The 22,384-nt window shown below is 48.0% G+C and overlaps 1 protein-coding gene across 3 annotated transcripts in view; it reads left to right on the top strand.

Moving 5' to 3' along the window:
• The window catches only part of PACRG (parkin coregulated), a 1,057,472-nt gene that overhangs the window by 287,617 nt on the left and 747,471 nt on the right, over positions 1-22,384 (top strand). For all 3 annotated transcript variants that reach the window (XM_069607688.1, XM_069607689.1, XM_069607690.1), the window contains exon 2: positions 17,863-17,997. In XM_069607688.1, the coding sequence (XP_069463789.1) occupies positions 17,863-17,997 (135 nt within the window). The remainder of the gene's footprint in view (positions 1-17,862; positions 17,998-22,384) is intronic.

The raw sequence follows: 22,384 nt of genomic DNA, 5'->3' as shown, positions 1-22,384 counted from the left end.
CCATATTTTCTAATCTCAAAAAAGGATGGAGGAATGAGACCCATCTTGGACTTGTGAGAATTTAACATGATCCTAAGGAAAGACAATTTCAAGATGGTTACACTTTCTCAGATCCCTCAGGCCCTCCAACTCCAGGATTGGTTGGTATCTCTGTACCTTCAGGATGCTTACTTTCATGTGCCAATACATCGGAAGCACAGAAAATACCTGAGGTTCGCCATTGGCAGCTCTGTCAGTTTCAGGTTCTGCCATTTAGGCTAACCTCTGCCCGAGGGTCCTCAACAAGCTAATGGCGGTTGTGGCAGCGAGTCTTGGGAGAGGGGGATTCACATCTACCCCTGCCTGGACAAATGGTTGATCAGAGCGAGTTCCCTGGAATCACTCCACAGGCTGGGCTTCTCCCTCAACTTCAAGAAGTCCCATATGAACCCATCTCAAAAACTCCAGTTTATTGGAGAAATGATGGACACATCCCTGGGAAAAGCCTCGCCACCAGAGGTGAGGGCTCAAGACATTTTACAGATGGTGACAAAGTTCCAAAATCCCCAATATCTTCCAGCCTTCGACTTTCTGAGGTTGCTCGGCCTAATGGCATCCTGCATCTTTTTGGTGCCTCAGGCCTGCCTGAGAATGAGATACCTCCAGTGGGCTCTCAGGACCCAGTGGTCACAATTCTCGGAAAAGATGTCAGATCTCCTTCAAATACCGAACAGAGTTTCTCTGGACCTTCAACGGTGGGCTTCTCGAGAAAACATCTTGAAGGGAGAACCTTTTTGGCAAACATGGCCGGAGAGAACGGTAGTGACGGACAACTCACTTACGGGGTGGGGAACCCATGCCAACGATTTGACCATCAGCGGTCGTTGCTCTCCATCGAAGTCCAAAGTACGCATCAACTTTTTAGAGCTAAGGGCAATCAGACTAGCGCTGAAGGACTTTTTGCCCTCCGTACGGGGAAAGAATGTCCTGATAATGACGGACAACACCGTGGCCATGTACTACCTCAACAAAAGAGGGGGTGTAGGGTCACTACCACTGTGCAGAGAGACAATACAGCTCTGGTTTTGGGCAATACGAGAAGGAATCTCTATCGGTAGTCCACCTAGCCAGAGAGATGAATACGATGGTGGACGCTCTGTGCAGACAGAGCAAAGTATCCCACGGGTGGGAACTACCTTGGGAAGCCCTTCAAGAGATCTTTGCCCTTTGGGGAACCCCTCAAGTGGATCTGTTCGTAATGAATGCCAACAGGAAGTGCGAGCTGTACTTCTCCAGGGAATTTCCCCGAGAGGAGCTCTAGGGGATGAGTTTGTGGTGGACTGGGAATATCCACTCCTTTACGAATTTCCTCCAGTCCCTGTCATTCCTCATGTAATAAGGAGGTTGAGAAGGTTCAGGAAAACCATGATTTTAACTGCCCCAGATTGGGCCAGGAGAAAGTGGTACCCGGACCTTCTAGACATGTCCATCTGTCCTCCGATTAATCTTCCACAAAGAGAGGAAGGTCAGGTTCTCCATCCGGATACCAGGACTCTCAGCCTTCACGCATGGTTTCTGAAAGGCTGAGGTGCAAAGATTGGGACGTCCCGGACAATGTAATGGAGATGTTGCTTTCGGCCAGAAGGCCAGCAACCAAATCATTATACCGCTGCCGTTGGAAAAAGTTCTGCAGCTGGCGTAGAGATAAAAATGTTGACCCTTTTTCATGCAATACACTGACAGTGTTATCTTTCCTTTAACACCTAGCAAATGTACGGCTCCAAATCGGCACAGTTAAGGGTTACCTAGCAGCGCTATCCATTTTTAAACACACTGCTGAGGAACCTTCATACTACCCTTGGTTATTAATCTTTTGAAAGGGTTGACCAATGTTTATCCCCCAACTCCTTTTCAAGTCCCCCTGTCGGACCTAAACTTAGTCTTAAAATTTCTAATGGGTACTCCTTTCGAACCCCTTCATTTGTGCCCACTTAGATTCCTTACCTTCAAAACTGTTTTTCCAGTCGCAATAACTTCTGCATGGTGGGTGAGCGAGTTACAAGCTTTATCCTGCAAACCCCCTCACACTGTTTTTCATAAAGATAAAGTTGTTCTGCAGGTGAAGCCAAATTTCCTCCCAAAGGTTGTGTCGGAATTTCATATTACTCAAAAGATAACCTTGCCTTTATTTTACCCTCCTCCTCATCCAGGGAAAGAGGAAGAAAGGCTGCACAGACTTGACCCAAGGTGTGCTTTTATGGATGTTCCTCCTTCGTATTCCTTATCACCCGTCCCATCCTTCCCCGCAGTAAAACTTCCCTTGTAGTTAGTTTGCGCTCCCTCAAGGGGAGTAGCTGTCTCATCCTACACAATACCTAACTCTTCAAAAAGGAACTGAGCAACGGACGCTGTGCGCGACTATTTATACCAGTGAGGACGTCGACATCGAGACTGAGGCCTTCGAGGGACATCGACTCGACAGTCATAGATGTGCAGCGCCCTCTATTGGAAAAAGATTTCTGAAGCAGCAAGTTGGATATGGAAATATCAAAGATAAGGAATACGTGGGAGGAACATCCAGTCGAAAGAACGTTACCATGGGTAAGTAACTTGTTCATTGGTATACCACGCTCAGAATAGGGAGTTCCAGCCCCCAACCCCTCAGCCCAATTAAATGAGACCACAACACTCTGTTGGCTGGGGTTCAACACGCCCTATCTATGATTTGTATAGAGCCACATAGACGCCCCACCCCCCTTGCCAACAATTTGCCAAGAACCAGGCAGGTGTATAGGCAGAATATATATTTACGGTTTATGTTAAAATATTTTTTAATGTCACACCACCTTCTCTGGGGCACACAACCAAACTTCAAAAATAAACAGGAAAAATAATACTTCACATGAGAACACGTTGCACATTGTACATACCGTCCTTTGTTTAAATTCCTGCACACTTTAAAATGCTTGCAGCTTTGGAAACAGATTTCGACAAATGCATGTGGCAAATAGCACCCCATTTCCTTTCGCCCAAAAATAATGTAAAATCCTTTTGCTAGCAGGGCCACTTACTCACACTCAGGAGAGTGTGTATATTGTTCAGTGTAAATTACACTAATTTCTTTTTGGAAAGCACTTCGCCCCACAGCAACAAAGACCCAGGCATCAGTGACGGGCAGCACCCCTCAGTTTAAAGGCCGAGTTTAGTGAGTGGGGACAGTTTAGGAATTTTGTTTGCGGAGAAGGGCAAACCTCTTTCTGTTTAAATACGATGTTTAAGGAGTGGTGACAATTGGGGATTTCGTTTTTGGCATAAGTATGGCTTTTGTTTAAAAACAAGTTTTGGGAAGGGGCATCAGTGGGGAATTTCGTTTTAGAGCCACAGACACCTTTGTTTTTAAAGGCAAGGTTTATGAATGGTGACCATTATAAATTTCAATTTTGTGGTGAAGACACTGTGCATATGGCCCTTAGGAATGTGCATATGGAAGGGATGTGATTATACCGGATTAATTCCAAATAACGAAACCAAATCAGGAAGATGGCAAAGTACTGTTTTATTAACAATTATCTAAAACAGGGAGGTTACAACGAACATCAACAGACTTATGCTCAGTCTCTCAATGATCTCCACAAAAAATCCAATTCTTATAGTGATAATGTGTCAGTGACATCATACTACGAGGCAATAGTGAAATAACCTATCAAGGGTTGGGATTGGTTAAGGGAAACCTCTAGATATACAATTTTGTAGGAGCTAGGATTGTTACTGGCTGCCCAATATCAGGTGGGCAACTTATGCCTACCTCCTAAAAAACATGTAATTTCAGAAACATTACATACATAGTTTCTCATTGGTCCTATAAACTATAAGGTCCTTCATTATATGGAATAATATAATTGGTGGCATTCTTGTGCCATGTCTGGAACATTTGGTTCATTCAGCAGCATGTAAACCCAGAACCAGGTGCAGGGAAATAGGACATACTACCTCACCACCCAATTAGCCCTGCATCTCACATCGCCCATGCCTTCTGCCATAAAATTGTATTTGTACTTGGCCTTGTAGAGTATTCTCATCTTTGTGAATGCACTGGAGTGAGGGCACTTGCTATCATGTCTGGGACTCCAAGTTCGAACTCTATTTCCATCCTCGGCTCACTTGACAGGAGATCACGATCTGGTCAATTTTGTAGGTTTTAAATGCTCTAAATGAATTAAAACTTGGCATCCTTGGTGTTCTTTCTTGCACCTTAACAAGAGTGGATTCGTCCTCTACATGCTTGCTCCTTTTCAGAATAGATGGCTGACCTTGATTTCTTCAGTCTTGACTTTGGGCCAGACAACCTCACCACGCAGGTCCATGAGCCTGCTATTCTGCTGCAACACAACTTTCTTTCTCCCTTCATGGTTTTCTGGCTTACTTATTTCATGATACCAATGTCCAGTTCTGTACAATGGTGGCTTTTCCTGCATTCTATTTACTACTTGTAGCTGGCCTCTATGATGACTTAATCTACCTTGTGTTTCAGCATCTGTACATGTTTTGAACTTCTGTTTTCAGCAACATCTTATTTACTGCATAGTTTACTTCTTGTTTAATTCGCTAGTTCTTTTGACCTCTTGCGCCGTCGTTTGTCCTACTTCTTTATCTTGAGACATTGTGCACACTTCTTTATGATGTCATCAATTCACCCACTCCGCTTCTTGTCATATTCCTTCAGGTTTTTCCTTCTGTAGGTTATCATCATGTCAAGGGTACATTCGGTAGGAAGGTCTAAACGGTTATCTTCTTTTAAACACTTGCTGCATTATTGGTTTTATGGGTGGTGTCAGGCATGGCAAAATCTCATGTCTCCAATACAGGGGAAGAAAGGGGGCGGGGATCACCTGTAGATGTACACAGCTGCTCCTCAACAACACCCCAATTACTTTGTGACTATAACGTTATTCCCGCTAGGAGAGAGGGTGGAGGTTTTGTACTCTTCCAAGCTGCCCCATGTATCAATCTATTTGGGAGGTATTGAAACAAAATATAGTTAAATAAGCTAAGGGTCGACACAATGTGCCCCCCCCACCCACTATGAAAGGAAGATATTAAGGCAGGCAGATCCCCCCCCCCACCACACACTTGGTTTTAAATGAATCAATTGTAATTACATGGGGCCTCTGTTTTGGGGTGTTGGGGTGCTCGGGGAAGACAGCCGGGCTCCTCCTCGGACAGCACAGAGTCTGGTCCCTTCAGTCTGAGATAGTCATCAGCTTTCATTCCTCATCTGGCTTCTCCTTAAGGATCGACCAGGGCCTACTCAGCTGTGGGTTCCCCCAGTTTCCCTCTCCCAGGCAAAGTTGAAGGCCTCTCAATGTTAAGGCCTCTCCACCAAATATGTCAGTCGGCTGGCTCAGGATACCCACAGGTGGATTAAGGGCAAGTCCTGGAAGATGTTTGCCAGCTCTCCCTCAAGGATGTTTTTAGGCAGCTTTTCTACTGGTCTGATTGTTCATCTTTGGAGTGGTATTTGAGAATTACCCACTTGGTGCTAGCCCCGGGTCTTTCCACAAGCTCACATCATTGGACTACTTCAGGAAATCTGCTTTTCTTCTAATAACCAATATCATCTTTCAACAAATAAGTGACAGTTGTAAAGGGAGATGGAGGAAAAATGAAAAGCCCTTTTGAAGGCCTGCCAAACATGTGGTACTAATGTGTATGGGGGATAAGCAGTCTGAACGCACAGACTGATGTACCCTAACCATATCCAAGAAGACGTGAGATGTGCGCTACTTTTAGCGCAAAAACTCTTAAGGACAGAAAACAAAGATTAGCCATATGGTTAAATGAGGGGAAAATACCGCCATTCAGAGGCTGAAACCTCCAGAAGTGTGGTGGACTACAAGGCAGATAAGCCTCGCCCCCCCGCCCCCCTAAGAGGTCCAGGTCAGAAGAACGATTGCCATCCCTTTCCAAAAGTAACACCCCCGTCAGCAGTACAAATGCGGACAAACCCTCTGTCAACCACAGGAGAAGCAAGTGCTAAAAGGTCTGACGCTTTGTCGATGGTGAAACATAAATCCTTGTTGTTGATTGTCATAACCACCTCATCGGCCAGTGTTAAGAAACCCTTGACAGCATCATCATCGTTGACGGGAACTACTGCCCCATTGACGGTCAAACCCATCGCGTCCATGTTCTTGACAAAAGCGACGGCACCAAGACCCCTGTTGACGACAACCCTATCGGCAAAAACCCTGTCCACAACAAACGAGGCCACAAAGACGACGGAAGCTCTGAGCAAGATAACATTGGTGGTGACGGTGCATGGAATATCTCCTTGCACCAATGCAGACCCCAATAGGAATTCCATCGTCGATTACCACTAGTGCAAAACAAATTCCGACAAAGTCCTCATTGACAGACAGTACTCAGAAGCCTGTAAAAGACAACAAACAGGCCTCAGGAATCACCGTCAGACCACAATACAATGCATAAATCCAGTGGGAAACAACCACTGAAGTTATTTTCAAAGACACAAGAGGTTGCAGAACGTGGATAGACTGAACACCCGGGAGAAACCACTGTATCTACAGAAGAAAGGCCTATATTAATAAAAATACTGCTCAAGCAGTTGCATTCTGCCAAGAAGGTTGACAGTCAGCCCGCCATAGCTACAAGCAGGGAACCATCCTTGTGACCAGTCTCCTCAATCATGCCTAAGTGAATACTAGAACACCATAGACACTGAGTTTGAACAAGGGTGTTCACCTCAGTTCTCTGACTAGGTTCCGTATTCAAACGTGCAATCCCCGGAAGATGCGCCATTAAGATCAACAGTATTAAGGCACTCACATGGACCCACAGATTCAGGTCTCCCTGCTCGACCAAGCTTATCCCAACCCACTGAGATGATAATAAACCCACAATCGTTATCGATTCAAATATCATCCACATCTACAACTAGATAGGAAGCTGCCATCAATGCAGGACCAATAAGAGGTATGTGGAGATTTACCAGGTCCTTTTAGGATTCCTTTAAATCCCACAAATGACAAACACATACAGGAGAGGGAAGCAAACACGCAAATGATACTCCATCCAGACGTGCTAAATCACCGGTGAGGGGGTTCACTTATCAGGCCAATGATACCTCGGCAGAGAGATAGGTCAAGAAGTTCAATAAGAGCATGGGGCTCTTCTCCAAGACCAACACACTTGCCATGTTGAGAGCTTGAAGAGGGAGAACTGCACTCAGCCACTGATGATGATGATGATGATAGGGAAACGGACAGTATTACTACCCACTCTCTACAACAGTATGACTGGTATGACGCAGATGCAGGACTGGGCCTTGTACCCAAGGAGCCTGCCCGACAGTCTCCACCAGTTCAAATAGGCGCATTCCACACTACCATACAGAAAGCATGCAAAGAATTTCGTCTGATTCCCTCTGAACAAAAGGATTGTTTCCTTTTTTATTTAATCCATAAGCAGAGAAAAACGGTGATGTCCACTCTCACTTTGCGCCATGTATAGAAGGAAGAATTGCTGCTAATTAAAAGACCATTCTCAGAACTGGACCTAAAAGGCCAACTAGAAAAGAGATTCAGAGCACCAGATGTATCCCCAAAATTCCTGACATCCCAACCAATCCCCATGTCAGTGGTCTCAGTGGCAGTAGGGAGAAAATCCAACATGCAAGGCCAGAAACACCACCATATATTATGTGTTAAAATAAGGAGGCACAAGATCCAGAATACTGTCAATGGAAGCACAAAGGTTATGGCACTGGGCAATCAAGACCAGCATGCAACTCCAAGCCTTTCATCTGCCAGGAAAGGAGAACGAAGCTGCAGACCAGCCCAGCAGAGCCGGCAATCAGTCACACGAGTGGCAACTGGTGAAAAGGAAACTCAAAAATATATTCACATGGTGGGGAACACCTCCCATTGATCTGTTCACCACATGGGAGAACAAGAAATGTCCCCCAGTTCACCAGCAGATATCCACATCACCAATCGCTGGGAGACACGTTTGCAATATCGTGGAAGGAATTTGTGCATATACATCCATAAATCCTGCAGATGATCACAATGTACAAATACACAATCATTCTGATGGCACAACCGTGGGCAAGACAACCCTGGTTCTTCGACCTCCTTCATCTATCTCAAGACCATCCAATTCCTCTGAGCCATGATCCCGAATTGCTCTAAATGTCGTACACCACGACCTGGGATCTCTCAACTGAAAGGTTTGGCTCCTGCCTTCAGTCAATTTGGCCAAATCCCGCACGCAAGAATGCAGAAACATTCTAAAAGCAGCCAGAGGAGAATCCACAAGCAAATCCTTTGGATACAAGTGGGATCGATTCTGCAGGTGGTGCGCTCAGAATCAGTTAGACCCACTAAATATAGCCCTGCATGAGCTCCTGCCATATTTGCTTAAGTTAGCTAAAGGCGGCTTGTTGCACGCATCCATTAAGGCGCACTTAATGGATCTAGAAATGCAACTTCTGGATACAGCAGAAAAAAGAAAATATCGCCCCTGTTCGGGGCTCGCATAGTAAAACATTTCATGAGGTCTTTTTCTCACTTATCCACCACAAAAGAAAGTACCTCTGCAGTGGAGCTTAAAAACGGTCCTAACAGCACAAATGAGACCACCGTTTGAGCCAATGGCCACTGCGGGCATAAAATGTCTCATGGAAGCCACCATTTCCAGTAGCAGTCACGTCATTCCGACGGGTATCAGAAATGCATGCCTTATTCGTCAAACCACCATACCTCCCTTTTGAGACCAACAAGGTCATCCTGAAACCAAATCCTACCTTCATTCCTAAAGTACTGTCAGAATTCCACCTACAAGCGGAAGTAACTGAACCAGTGTTCTTTGCAAGACCTTCTACTCCAGCAGAACTTTGCTGCTCTCTCTGGATCTTTGGAGAGTTTTGAAATTCTATATAGACGGGACTGCAGACTTTTGTCAAACATTGCAGCTGTTTGTAGCTTTTGGAGCCCCTAACGGGGTTTGACCCATTTCCAAACAAGGAATTGCAAGATGGGTGTCTGCTACAATCGCAATGTCGCATATACAAGCCAATAGACCCCTAGAAGGGTCCATATGTGCGCATTCTACCAGAACAATAGGTTCATCTGCGGTGTTATGCGCAGACATTTGCTAGGCAGCAACCTGGGCAGTACTGCACACATTCGTTGAGCACTGCTATATGGAGGAACAAGGGGAAGCAGACGTAAGGGTCAGAAGAGGTGACCTACAACACCTATTTCAATAAGGTATGCCTTTTCTCCCTTACCACCTCCAATGCAAGAATGTAAACTGCTGTGTACTCTATTCAAAGCATGTGAATCCATGAACGGTCCAGTGCTGGAGGAGTATGTTGCTTAACTGTAACTCCTGTTCTCCAACTTTGGTGCCTTTCATGGATTCATATGTGCCAACCAACCACCTCTTATGTGGTAAGGCTATATTATGCTAGCTCATCTCTCTGGGGTTAGAATCTGAAGATGGCCTCCTTGGTGGGGCTAGATACTCAACATCCCATTGGATGGGGCAGAATACAGCCAAAAGGACAGCAATGGGCTACTAAACAGAGCCTAGAAGACTTTATTATAAGCTATAATATTAAGGTTACAGAGGATTGCCAGCCTGTCGACGGGAATATTCAAAACATGTAAATTCATTAACGATACCAATGCTCTAGAACAGGAGTTACAGCTAAGCGACATGCGCCATTCAAGGCTCTCTGAAAAGCACCTAAACAACACTTAGCATGATTGGGGCACCTTTCCCAATAGCTAACATCTCGCCCCGATGTATCTGCTGACCCAGAGATCCTCCTCGGCCAAATGGATGTGCAGCACTGATTTTTCTGGCCCCAGCCCATGGCAAAGGCACACATTTCTTACCCTGGGTTCAGGGATGGACCCCATCAGAACACCCTCACCCCCAGACAAGCTCGACAGGAAGGGGCACTATGCAACCTCCAAAATAAAGGTGTTGTACTAAAAGTCGCTTGTTTTGTTCCTCCCCTCCCTTTCTGCACCCCTCTCCCTCACCTTTTGTTTTCTCCGGCTCTACCAGAAATGTCGTCAGGCCTAGTACAGTAGTCGCCTGTCTGTTTCCATTTCCTTCCCACTCTCCCCCTCCCTTCCTTATCTATGTTTTAGCTCTTGCACTATCTGAAATGTCGTCAGGCCGAGTACGATAGTTAATTTCACATCCTTACTGTTCATGGCCTGTAAGAATGTTTTTGTATTTTCCCTTGTTCCCTCCCTTGCCTTGAAGTGCTTTTAAACACATTTTGTATAGGCGCTATATAAATAAAATATATCATATCAAATAGGAGCTGGGCTGCGCCCCAAGTTCTTACCTTACTCTGCACACTGTGACAGACAACAAAGTGGATTTTTTTAAGGGATCCCAATGGGGACCACATTTTATTTTTTTTAACAAAACACAACTATACAATAATTACTGAATCTTGCAACTGTAATGCTTCTCTTCTTTGTTCCCCTGTTGTGATTTCCCTCTGAGGGATCTGCCCCTTCAGTCCTCCCTCTCTGTCTGAGATCGCAGGTAGATCCTTACGTTGGAGGGCCAGAAGATGGCACCAGTAATTGTCTTCAGCCCATAGGCAGCCTTTGATGGGCCCCCACTTCTCTTTCCTGTCTCATGTAGGGATACCTCCTTATACCTGTCCTTATCTAGCCTCTAGATTTATATAAATCAATAACCAACTCTATATACATCAATAACTGCAAATATCAACCTAAACATAAACACATTCATAAATACATTAAACACACATTTAAATACATTACACACACTAATGAAGTGTTTACCTGAGTGTGGCTGTTGCAGTCGACCACATCCTGGGGCCCATGACAGTACCTTCAGTCTTGGTGTTGCTTGATGTACGGAGCTGGGGCCAGCCCCTACCCCCTGACTCCCAGCGGCTAGCCCACACCCAGGCACTTTTCTTCTCAAGCGGTACTCCGTACACCATGTTGCGCGCGGCCTCATCGCTGCTTGTCCTCTCGTCTGTTGCAGTATTTAGCAGTGTCCCATGCCCCTGTGGAGCTGCTGCATCACAGCCACATGTCATATATCTGTAGTGGTCCCCATACCCTGTGGGGGCACGCCCAACTCCATGCTGTGTCCCATGCCCCTGTGGAGCTGCTGCATCACAGCCACATGTCATATATCTGTAGTGGTCCCCATACCCTGTGGGGGCACGCCCAACTCCATGCTGTGTCCCAAGCCCCTGTGGAGCTGCTGCATCACAGCCACATGTCATATATCTGTAGTGGTCCCCATACCCTGTGGGGGCACGCCCAACTCCATGCTGTGTCCCATGCCCCTGTGGAGCTGCTGCATCACAGCCACATGTCGTATATCTGTAGTGGTCCCCATACCCTGTGGGGGCACGCCCAACTCCATGCAGTGTCCCATGCCCCTGTGGAGCTGATGCATCACAGCCACATGTCGTATATCTGTAGTGGTCCCCATACCCTGTGGGGGCACGCCCAACTCCATGCAGTGTCCCATGCCCCTGTGGAGCTGCTGCATCACAGCCACATGTCATATATCTGTAGTGGTCCCCATACCCTGTGGGGGCACGCCCAACTCCATGCTGTGTCCCATGCCCCTGTGGAGCTGCTGCACCACAGCCACATGTCATGTATCTGTAGTGGTCCCCATACCCTGTGGGGGCACGCCCAACTCCATGCTGTGTCCCATGCCCCTGTGGAGCTGCTGCATCACAGCCACATGTCATGTATCTGTAGTGGTCCCCATACTCTGTGGGGGCACGCCCAACTCCATGCAATGTCCCATGCCCCTGTGGAGCTGATGCATCACAGCCACATGTCATATATCTGTAGTGGTCCCCATACCCTGTGGGGGCACGCCCAACTCCATGCAGTGTCCCATGCCCCTGTGGAGCTGCTGCATCACAGCCACATGTCATATATCTGTAGTGGTCCCCATACCCTGTGGGGGCATGCCCAACTCCATGCTGTGTCCCATGACTTTACTTCAAAGTCGGGTGGGGAGGACTTCATCGTCTATACTTCGCTTGGTGTGGGTGGTCCTGCTCTTCTCCACAAACTGCTCCTTGCATTTCTGTCCTGTACTGCTTATGGAGGTGTTTCTAGCCCTGGAGGGACTGTTGGGCAAGATTGTATGTAGTACCCCTGTGGGAGACTACACCAGTCTTGTCCTCTTGGTAACCAAACCTTTGGTGTAGGTCTGTATTACACAAGTTGGTATGAGCTGTAGAGGTATAACATAGATTCACAGTGAAAAGTATTGAAATAACACTTTCACTAAAGGTTTCTTATTATAATAATAATTTATTAAAATAATAATTTATTAATTTAACAGTCCGTTTTAAAATAAGCCTTCTTTATAAAGGGCCATATGCAACAATAAAATACACTTCAAAAATACTCCTTCGGTTTCAGTAAGTAAGTAGATACCCTTTTGGGATGTCACACACTCTTCCTACACACTGAGGTGACTTCAATTGCTAGGACACTGTGGACATTGATGTTACTTTTACACTTCATGCAATACTGAGGTTTGTGGAAAAAGGAATAGCTTAGGGAAGGAAACAAAGGTTAACAGGTTTCTCCAAACAGGTTAGCACTTCACAATCCCCAAATGAAATATAGGTTAACCCTTACCCAGCTATACAAGTACCTTATGTATGACTTTTTGGGGAACAGATAAACACAAAGTCAGAGAGTAAGAAGAGTCTTCAGGGAGCATGGACAGCCAATGTCAATTGAGCAAAGTCTAGGGGAGCTGAGGCACTTCTTGAAGATAGCACAACAGTCTTACACAATGTTAAAGAGTTTTGTTGTAAAAAGAATCATTGTTGAGCCGCAAGCTGGGAGGCTTGTGAAAAGCAAAGCTGCAAGCAACTTTGCAAAGGGCGGCAAATGAAGTCTCCAGTGAGAGCAAGCAAACTACACACAAGAGGTAAGTACCCCTAGTTACACAGTACCTTGAGTCTGAAGAAAAGGTTCCAGCTGGCTTCTGTTGGTGTTGTAGTCCTGCAGGTACTGTTGTTCTTGGGCCTCAGTTGTGGGGACAAGAGGGAGGACGTCTGGGGACTCCTGCACTAAGGTTTGGAGGTCGGCGGCAGCAATTAATTTACTCCAGATCAGCGTCACTTTGTGTTTTCAGCTACTTGCAAATAGCACCACCACGGTTCTTGGACACCTCATGGGCTCTCCTTGCTGCTGCGGTCCAGCACTCTGGTGAGGTGGCTCAGGCTTGGAAAGTCCTGCTTCGAGGGAATCCAGAGGCTCTTCCTGGAGCTCTGGTCCGGCTTAAAAACAATGCACTCGATTCTGGTGTTCCTGTCCCCTGGCACTCGGTTCCAGCCGCAGCAAAGAAGTACAACCAGCAGGGAGAGGGGCTCCAGTCAAGTTTGTCTTGGAGTCAGTTGGTCCCACCAACCCAAGGGAAGAAGTTATCAGTTCCGGGCTTCTCTAGTCGATGGGAAAATTGGAGCTTCAGCACTGCAGCAGGGTTTCACCGGGCAAACCAACGGTCCAGGAGGGTGCAGCAAGCTTCTCTTCCAGTTTCATCTTTAGTTCCTTTGTCCAGTGGTCGACCCTGCCTCCCTTGCAAAAGGACCTTGCCTTTTATGCAAGTTTCTCCCATTCATTTGCAGCCTAGTTGTCACTCACACCGCAGGTTGTCTGTCCTCCAAGGAGAGCCAGCCAACCAATTACCTTTGGGTGCTTTCCTGTAACCAAGGAGACTAAGCACAGAGTTTTGGGAACATTCCTTGCTTCCTATCCTGCCAGACCCGCTGGAAGCAGAGGCAGGCTTCATCTGTGAATCCCTCCAAAGACGAAACGAAAAAAGGGACCAAACCTGGTTTGGCGCACAAAGTAAATTTCAAGAAGGGCATTACAAACCAGAAATGGCGAAAAAAGAAGACCAGGGACATTTTGACTAAATGGGCACCCATGAGTGTAATACTGTAGCTGAGGATTCAAGCTGGGGTAAAAACGCACAATGGTAGGAAAATTAAACCACTGCCAACAGCCATTAATTGTAGTAAGAGTAACATAGTAGATGTTTCATGAGAAGGCAGACAAAGGGGATACTAAGTAACTCCTCCAGCCCTCTATGTAAGATAGTGTGTAATGGGTCTACAAAGAGAAAAAGTAAGTAAAGTCAAATTCACTTTACTACTCTTGGAAACAGTAGTTTATCCAAGAGAAGGTATATAAACATTAACAGAAATCCAAAGGATTTCTCTGTGGCACTGCACTGAAGGTGCTGTCACAATACAAAAAGATGATGCCTATGGAGTTTGTCAGACTCCAAAACCAAAAGAAACACAGGGTTCAAATCAGAGAAAAATGCATGAGGGAGTGGGGAAGGGTTTCACTCTTTCCAGGATTACAAATTAAGTCCTAAAGTCCAGCAAAAGAGCTGGGGGTCTCCAAGGTAGAATGGAATTAGCACAGAAATGAGAATTCTCCCTAACGGGGACCACTCGAGGTCACGACCCTCCCAATGAGATGTTCGTCTTGGCCTCCTGCTTCTCCCTATGCCCGCAACCATCGTTTTTCAAGAGTGTCTCCACCCCCGCCCCCCTGCCCAGTGCTGGCTGCCCTTAGCAGGGAAGGCTGTGTCCATCGTTTTGTGTTCCTTTTGCTCACTGCATTCCATCCAGCCTACCAAGACACAGATGCATGATGGAGTTAAATATACACACAAACGTATGCACAAAATAATAACATTCTTTTCTCCACCCTGGTGTCCGTGTCTTTATTTCCCCCAGGGAACAAGCATGTGCAGCCCTGCCTAGCCGGGCCTAAATTGGGCCATGGGCGACAGATACCTTCTTGTTATGCCAATGCAAGGATGTGTTAAAGGGTGACTAGTGAGAGAGGGTGAGAATTCACCATTGGGGCAGTTTTACTTTGACATTGAAACCCTCCCTACCTCGAAGTAGTGTGGAGTCCTAAAGTCTTCTGTTTGTATGCTAAGTCTTGGCTCTGTTCCCTGTCATAAGAACAGAATGCTATTGTTTTTTCTATTGAAGAAAAAATAAATAATGAACCCTTGATAACATGCGACGAATCACTGAGGCTCAGCATCCACAGAGCCTTGTTTGTTATTGAAAGTTGAAAAAAAATCCTGCCCGTCTTCCAATACATTGGGTGAGCTTTCATGGCAGCAATATTAAACAAACTGTTAAGGTATCCTACATTTTCAAATAAGGAGCTTGTAAAACATTTAACTGAACCTACAAATGCGAGTACATTGTTTTATTTAAATGATTTAAGCAATGATGAGAACATGTATCAGGATTTCCTAAATTGTCTTGCTTTGGTGGATGAATTTGATGAGGGCCCTAGATTTGCAATTCCTAATAGGAAATGTCCTATGCTGAGTGTGCTGTTTGTATTGGATACCACCTAGCCATTGCAGAATTAGTAGTAGTCTTCAGACATGTGTTCGGTAGCTTGAAGTGGGATTAGCCCGTTACTGCTGTCCTACTTTTGAAGAATGAGTGAATGATTTCTCCTCGCTTCGGGCAAAACACCTAAGGTGTCTAGGTGTCTGTCAATCACAAGCGTGTTGTACTTTGCATGTTATTGCTACGCCTTGACTAGTTGATCCCTGCCATGATACTATTTTGTTGATAAAGCCTGACCCAGTGGCGAGTGTAGATATTGCATCTGAAAAAAAATAATGCAAACATTAAAATGTCACAGCAGAATCCAGGTGCTTTTACTCTCCCAAGACATCTGGCTTGGCCCCAAATGTTACTGTAATGTTCTCTAAAATGGGCAAGTGCCCCAAAAGCATCCCTCATTTTGTTCTCAGCCATCGTCCCTGGCTTGAACCCAAAATGGTTCGGTTTTTCCAGGAAATACTACCATCCTACTCCACAATTACCCTGTGTGGCCCTCCAAATAGCTATTTCTACACAGGTCATTTGTTTATCCTGTTATCTCTTGATGCTCTTACAAATGCCCACATGGGCACCCATAAGATGGTTTGTAGCATTTAAACAGCTCTTGTATTTTCATTAAAAAATGCATGATTTAGCCTCTGTTGTGACCTGTTTTTTTTTTTCTTCAGACTGTCCCTTACCTAGACCGGAAATCCTCACTTTGTCTTCTAAGGAGATATTAACAAAAGTGCTCCTTTAACATCCCAAACACTTGGAGTGCCAGGACTCTGCGTGTACATTGGAGCCAATATGTGCTTTAAGGGCAGCCAGGGGATAAATGGCGATCTCATTCCTCCAGCATGTTGCCCGTTATTTTCTCGTCCCATCATGTCTGCTCAGTCCTGGCTGCAACGTTTTCTTCCTGTTACCCTCTCCTACTCTCCAGAACTGATGCCATGCTCTGGGGTGGGCCTCGCTGGAGTAAATAGTGTTTGGCGGGAGATTCTCTCCCTCTTTGTTGCGGCTCACCATGTCGATGTCCACCTAGCCACAGCAACAACAAAAAATTGCCTTTAGTCTTCTTCTGCTTGCCCTCATGGCAAATCACATGCAACATCTCTGGCCCCTGAAAGTGGTGCAGTATTCGCATACTCGGCCAACCCCCCAGATCCCCCCGCCCCCCGAGTGTGCTATAATCTGCATCGAGCCCCTTTCAAGAGTCACAGTACTTGTTGTTCATTTTTTTTTATTAAGAACCTCATAAAGCAAGTGATCCTTCGGGATGGCAAGAAGAAATAATCCAGAGTCTATTTTCCTGAAACAGCAAAGGTGGTGTCTCCTACAGTCCTTCCTTGTATCAATATAGGAAGAGACAATATTGGAAACAGACTATCAAGCGGACTAGGGGAAGCAAAAGGGTAGCAATTTGATGCATTGTGTTAAGGTTTGCAGAGCAAAACTATGAAATATGCCAGCTGATTTTCTAGAGAGATGGAGTGCAAGCCTTTGTCTGTTTTGCTACTAGGCCTGCTCTACTTGTGCTTGGACTGTTCTAGAAGAAGGCATCCTTCTTTGCTAAAAACCTGATGGGAGGCCCTGTATATAAAGTGGTTCACCTCCTGAAATGGTAGCATTTGGCAGCTCCTTTTTTGCTTGCCTTGCTGCGGGTCGCCAAGTAGGGGAGCAATTTCCCTGAGAAAGCAAAGGGGGTGAAGTAGGGTCCCGACCAGTGCCGGCCTTCGCAGTGGCAGTGCCCAGGGCGGTTTACGACAAATGTATCCCCCCCCCCAGGCACGCCCCTGGTCAATGCTGTTGGAAGAAGGGGGGTGCCGCCATTTTTTTGTTTTTGTTTAACTGCCTGCTCTGTCGCCTGTGCAGGGAGTTAATCACTGGAACAAGGCTCTCGTGCTAATGCATGAGCGCACTATTCTAATGAAAACCCACCTCACTCCAGTGTCAGTGCCAAGCATCAGCACCCCATTGTTATTAAAAGCGCCCAGCCGCTGCGGCTGTATTTAGTAACAAAAGAGCTCCTGCCATGCCTTCTCTCCCTATGCCAGCTCGGGGAAGCCCCTGAAAGATACCCCGAGCTGGCGTGGCGGGGGGGCTAATGGCTTCCTGGGGGTCTATGCTGCGCCAGGAGGTCGCCAGACCCGCCCTGCCCTAAGGCTGGCTCTGGTCCCCACACTTGCAGGGGTGGGGAGAAGGGCATTCGGCCTGTCGTTTCCATCCGTTGACAGCTGCTGTCAAATTGTTACCAATCTCAAAGAATGTGATCTGCACACTCAGGGTCGTGGCTGCCTTTATTATCAAGGCAAAAGAAGTTAAAATGTGTGCATTTTAATGCTGGAGTTTGTTGTTTCATAATGTTAATTGCTTGTATATTTATACTGTATGCGTTGAAATAATTATTTCTGTTTGGCTCTGCTTTGCAGGTCCGGGGCCCTCCCACCGCCGGAGCGTTCAAGGAAAGACCCGCAAAGCCCACAGCCTTTCGCAAGTTTTATGAGCGCGGCGACTTCCCGATCGCCCTTGAGCACGACTCGAGGGGAAACAAAATCGCCTGGAAGGTACGTGAGCGCGCATCTGCGAGTGCCAGCTGTACTTACTGAAGTGACATCTCCGTTGGCCAAGCAGGGTTGGCTTGTGAGTAAATAAACTGCAGTAATTTCCCAGCAAGTGCAAGCTGGTGGGTGTAGCCTTTAGGAGACCGGCCCCAAGAGCCAGCCCGTCCGCCTTGCCTAACAATTAAATTATATCCTGCATAAGGGAAGAGGACACCGCCGCTTTGCCTCGGAGAATTGCAGGCTGCCCAATTCATCTCTATTTTTATGAGGACCTGGCAACCCAGCCGTTTTCAGGCAGTCCATCAAACGATGGAAGTGCCTGGATCCAGGGAGCAGGAGCCATTTATCAGGCCCAAATTTCACCTTCCTGCAGGACACCTCCAAATGGAGGCTTTAATTACCTAAATGGATAGGTCAAGATTGCTTGCTCCCTTGGAAATGCAGAGTGGAATACAAACGAAGGCAGATCCTCATTCCGTCGCCGTGCGCGCGCTCTGCGGCATGCGTCAGCCGGCGTAATCGCTGTCCTACGTGCCTCTGTTAGAGGCCGACCTCTATGGCTGAAATCATTACAGCGCAGACGTTTCTCTGACAAAAGGTTAATTGGCTTCAAAATAAATGTATTGCCTAATGACTCCATTCGAATGCGGCCGCGGTTCCCCCCTAAAAGGCCTGCTGATGTTATTTGTAAAAAATCTGCCAATCCCTTAGCAAAGCAGAGCAAGTTTTAAATTTAATTTGAAAAAGCGGCGCTGATCTTTGGCCTTCTCCTGCAATTTAATTATTGCTGTTGTCCAGGGACAGTTTCGCTCCCCCGCCGTTATGTCAGTCAGAGGCAGGATAAGCTGGGAGTGGACAGAGTATTGACACGGATGTAACCTCAGTGTACAGTCAAGGAGACAGCCCTTGGTTTCCTGAAGGAAAGGGAATGAGGCACAGAGTAAAACGTGTCTGGTTGTGTGAGCGCAGTCTGGCGAGGCATGCTTGACAGTTGGCTGATGCCGAGCCGTTCAAACCCGTTTTGTTCACAGGAGAAATAATGGAAGCACTGCACTGTTTATTCGAATGAAAAGGCAACATTTTTAAAGGTGTATACGTGTGTGAAACCCGACACAGTTTACATTGTCAATATTTGCACCACATCAAACATGCCACAATGCACAAACACTCGCGCGCACCCACTCACGTACCTTGATGAGGACCAACCATTGACTCTCATGCATTTTACATAGCGTGGGCACTCAGCGCCTTGCCTTCCCCCCCCCTTTATCCGTCCTTTCTTACCCCCCCCCCCTCTATTCCTAATCAGTCATACCATGCAAGCAGTAGAAAATTGACACGACACCAGTTTGTGTGGAAAGTTAACATGCCTCAGCAGCTTTATTTGCATAAAGTCTTGGAGTTATCTTACAGGCAATCCGTAATTCACCGTCACCGATACACTATTTCGAGTGCGGCTACCTAGGGCTTCCCCCTCCCCCCCCCTGATCGTCCTCGTCCGGTGGACGCCTCGGATCGAGCCCGGCCCTGACTATCCACCTCTCTCTACCCCGGCCGTTGTTTGCAGTGAATTTTTTGGTGTGCCCACCATTTCCCCCCGTGCCCATGTCTAGGTCTTGTTGCGGGTGCCCGACCCCCCGCACACTTGCCCCGTTTCCTGCTCGGGCTCTAGCTAAAACCGGCAGCCACGCGGTGCCTCGCTAACATCAGGTTCCTATACCGGCACCGTACTAGTGCCCTTACAATTTCCTATACCGGCACCATACTAGTGCCCTTACAATTTCCTATACCGGCACCACCACAAGTGCCCTTACATTTTTCTATACCGGCACCACCACAAGTGCCCTTACAATTTATGTACGTATCCGTATTTGGGCCGGCACCGCCCTCCGATGCCGGCCCCCACTTTCTGCCTGCCTAGTTGGCCGTCGCTTGCGACGTCCATCTAACCTTTTCTTGCCAAACTCTGCTCAGCCCCCCCTACGCCTTCGCGTTGTTCCGGTTATTGGCATCCTAGTCTTACCCCCGTTATGCCAAAACCCCCCCCCCCCCCAGGTCTCCCTGCTGTGTCCCCGAGCCCCCCAGAAACATCGCAATTCCCTCTCACTCAAGGGGCCCCCCCCTCCAACTGCAGCCTTAGCAGGTGTCCTCCCCCCCTTGGCTGGTGTCATATCTCTTCCAGATTCCCTGTCCCTCGTACTGTCTTCCTTTCCCAACTGTCTCCCCCATTCCCCCGGTCCCCTATGCTGCGCCCCCCCAGGCCCCCTCTTTCCTGTCCTTGCTGGCCCTCCTTGTCCGGACTCCCCCCGCCCCCGATGCTCCTACCTTTCTTCCTCCCTCCTCGAGCTCCTCCCTCTTGCCCCTCCCCCTCCGTGACGACTTACCCCTGCTGTAAATTTTTGTCCCGGTAGCATACCCCCCCGTATTCTCCTCTTGTTCCCCTCCAACCAGCTTCACTTGCTGCCCTCTTTTTAGTTTGTTGTTCGTTCCCTCCCCCCCCCCCGCAATTTGGGTCTTGGAATTGCCTCCCAAGTCCCCTACATCCCTCCCCTTTTTTCCCAGGGCCTCCCCCAAGCCTATTGCTCTTGGGGCGCCGTGCATCTAAACTCTTGGCTGCTCGTTCCCCTGTGGGTCTGCTAGCAGTGCTTTGTAAAGGGATTGCAATGTAACTCCGCTGGGCGACCTGTAAAACAAAATTGAAAAATTATTCACATACTTTTTTGTCGGGAGGGTGGGTGGGAAAAAAGAACGCAGCTCCGGCAAGACGGGAAACCGAGGGAGGATGTGTGAATGCTCACACCAGCACAGGCTTTTATGCCCGGCTTCTCCCCGGTTTCCCGCCCTGCCCCGAAGCTTTCGCGCCCTGCCAGGGGGGGCGGGCCCCTTTCCGTCATCATCCGCCCCCCCGGCGCATTTCCCTTACGTGTGTGGGGGGAGGGGAAGGGCGGCCTGTACCGCCCCCACTAAGGGGCGGCGCTCGCCATGCCTGCTTCGCCGGCGCGTTCGCCCGCCGTAGCGTGGGCACTCAGCGCCTTGCCTTCCCCCCCCCTTTATCCGTCCTTTCTTACCCCCCCCCCTCTATTCCTAATCAGTCATACCATGCAAGCAGTAGAAAATTGACACGACACCAGTTTGTGTGGAAAGTTAACATGCCTCAGCAGCTTTATTTGCATAAAGTCTTGGAGTTATCTTACAGGCAATCCGTAATTCACCGTCACCGATACACTATTTCGAGTGCGGCTACCTAGGGCTTCCCCCTCCCCCCCCCTGATCGTCCTCGTCCGGTGGACGCCTCGGATCGAGCCCGGCCCTGACTATCCACCTCTCTCTACCCCGGCCGTTGTTTGCAGTGAATTTTTTGGTGTGCCCACCATTTCCCCCCGTGCCCATGTCTAGGTCTTGTTGCGGGTGCCCGACCCCCCGCACACTTGCCCCGTTTCCTGCTCGGGCTCTAGCTAAAACCGGCAGCCACGCGGTGCCTCGCTAACATCAGGTTCCTATACCGGCACCGTACTAGTGCCCTTACAATTTCCTATACCGGCACCATACTAGTGCCCTTACAATTTCCTATACCGGCACCACCACAAGTGCCCTTACATTTTTCTATACCGGCACCACCACAAGTGCCCTTACAATTTATGTACGTATCCGTATTTGGGCCGGCACCGCCCTCCGATGCCGGCCCCCACTTTCTGCCTGCCTAGTTGGCCGTCGCTTGCGACGTCCATCTAACCTTTTCTTGCCAAACTCTGCTCAGCCCCCCCTACGCCTTCGCGTTGTTCCGGTTATTGGCATCCTAGTCTTACCCCCGTTATGCCAAAACCCCCCCCCCCCCAGGTCTCCCTGCTGTGTCCCCGAGCCCCCCAGAAACATCGCAATTCCCTCTCACTCAAGGGGCCCCCCCCTCCAACTGCAGCCTTAGCAGGTGTCCTCCCCCCCTTGGCTGGTGTCATATCTCTTCCAGATTCCCTGTCCCTCGTACTGTCTTCCTTTCCCAACTGTCTCCCCCATTCCCCCGTTCCCCTATGCTGCGCCCCCCCAGGCCCCCTCTTTCCTGTCCTTGCTGGCCCTCCTTGTCCGGACTCCCCCCGCCCCCGATGCTCCTACCTTTCTTCCTCCCTCCTCGAGCTCCTCCCTCTTGCCCCTCCCCCTCCGTGACGACTTACCCCTGCTGTAAATTTTTGTCCCGGTAGCATACCCCCCCGTATTCTCCTCTTGTTACCCTCCAACCAGCTTCACTTGCTGCCCTCTTTTTAGTTTGTTGTTCGTTCCCTCCCCCCCCCCGCAATTTGGGTCTTGGAATTGCCTCCCAAGTCCCCTACATCCCTCCCCTTTTTTCCCAGGGCCTCCCCCAAGCCTATTGCTCTTGGGGCGCCGTGCATCTAAACTC

The sequence above is a fragment of the Ambystoma mexicanum genome, chromosome 4q (assembly GCF_040938575.1).
Source record: "Ambystoma mexicanum isolate Mex_15411 chromosome 4q, UKY_AmexF1_1, whole genome shotgun sequence".
NCBI classification, from domain to species: Eukaryota; Metazoa; Chordata; class Amphibia; order Caudata; family Ambystomatidae; genus Ambystoma; species Ambystoma mexicanum.
The sequence above is the reverse complement of the archived record's forward strand: the minus strand, read 5'-3'. Positions and strand labels throughout refer to the sequence as shown.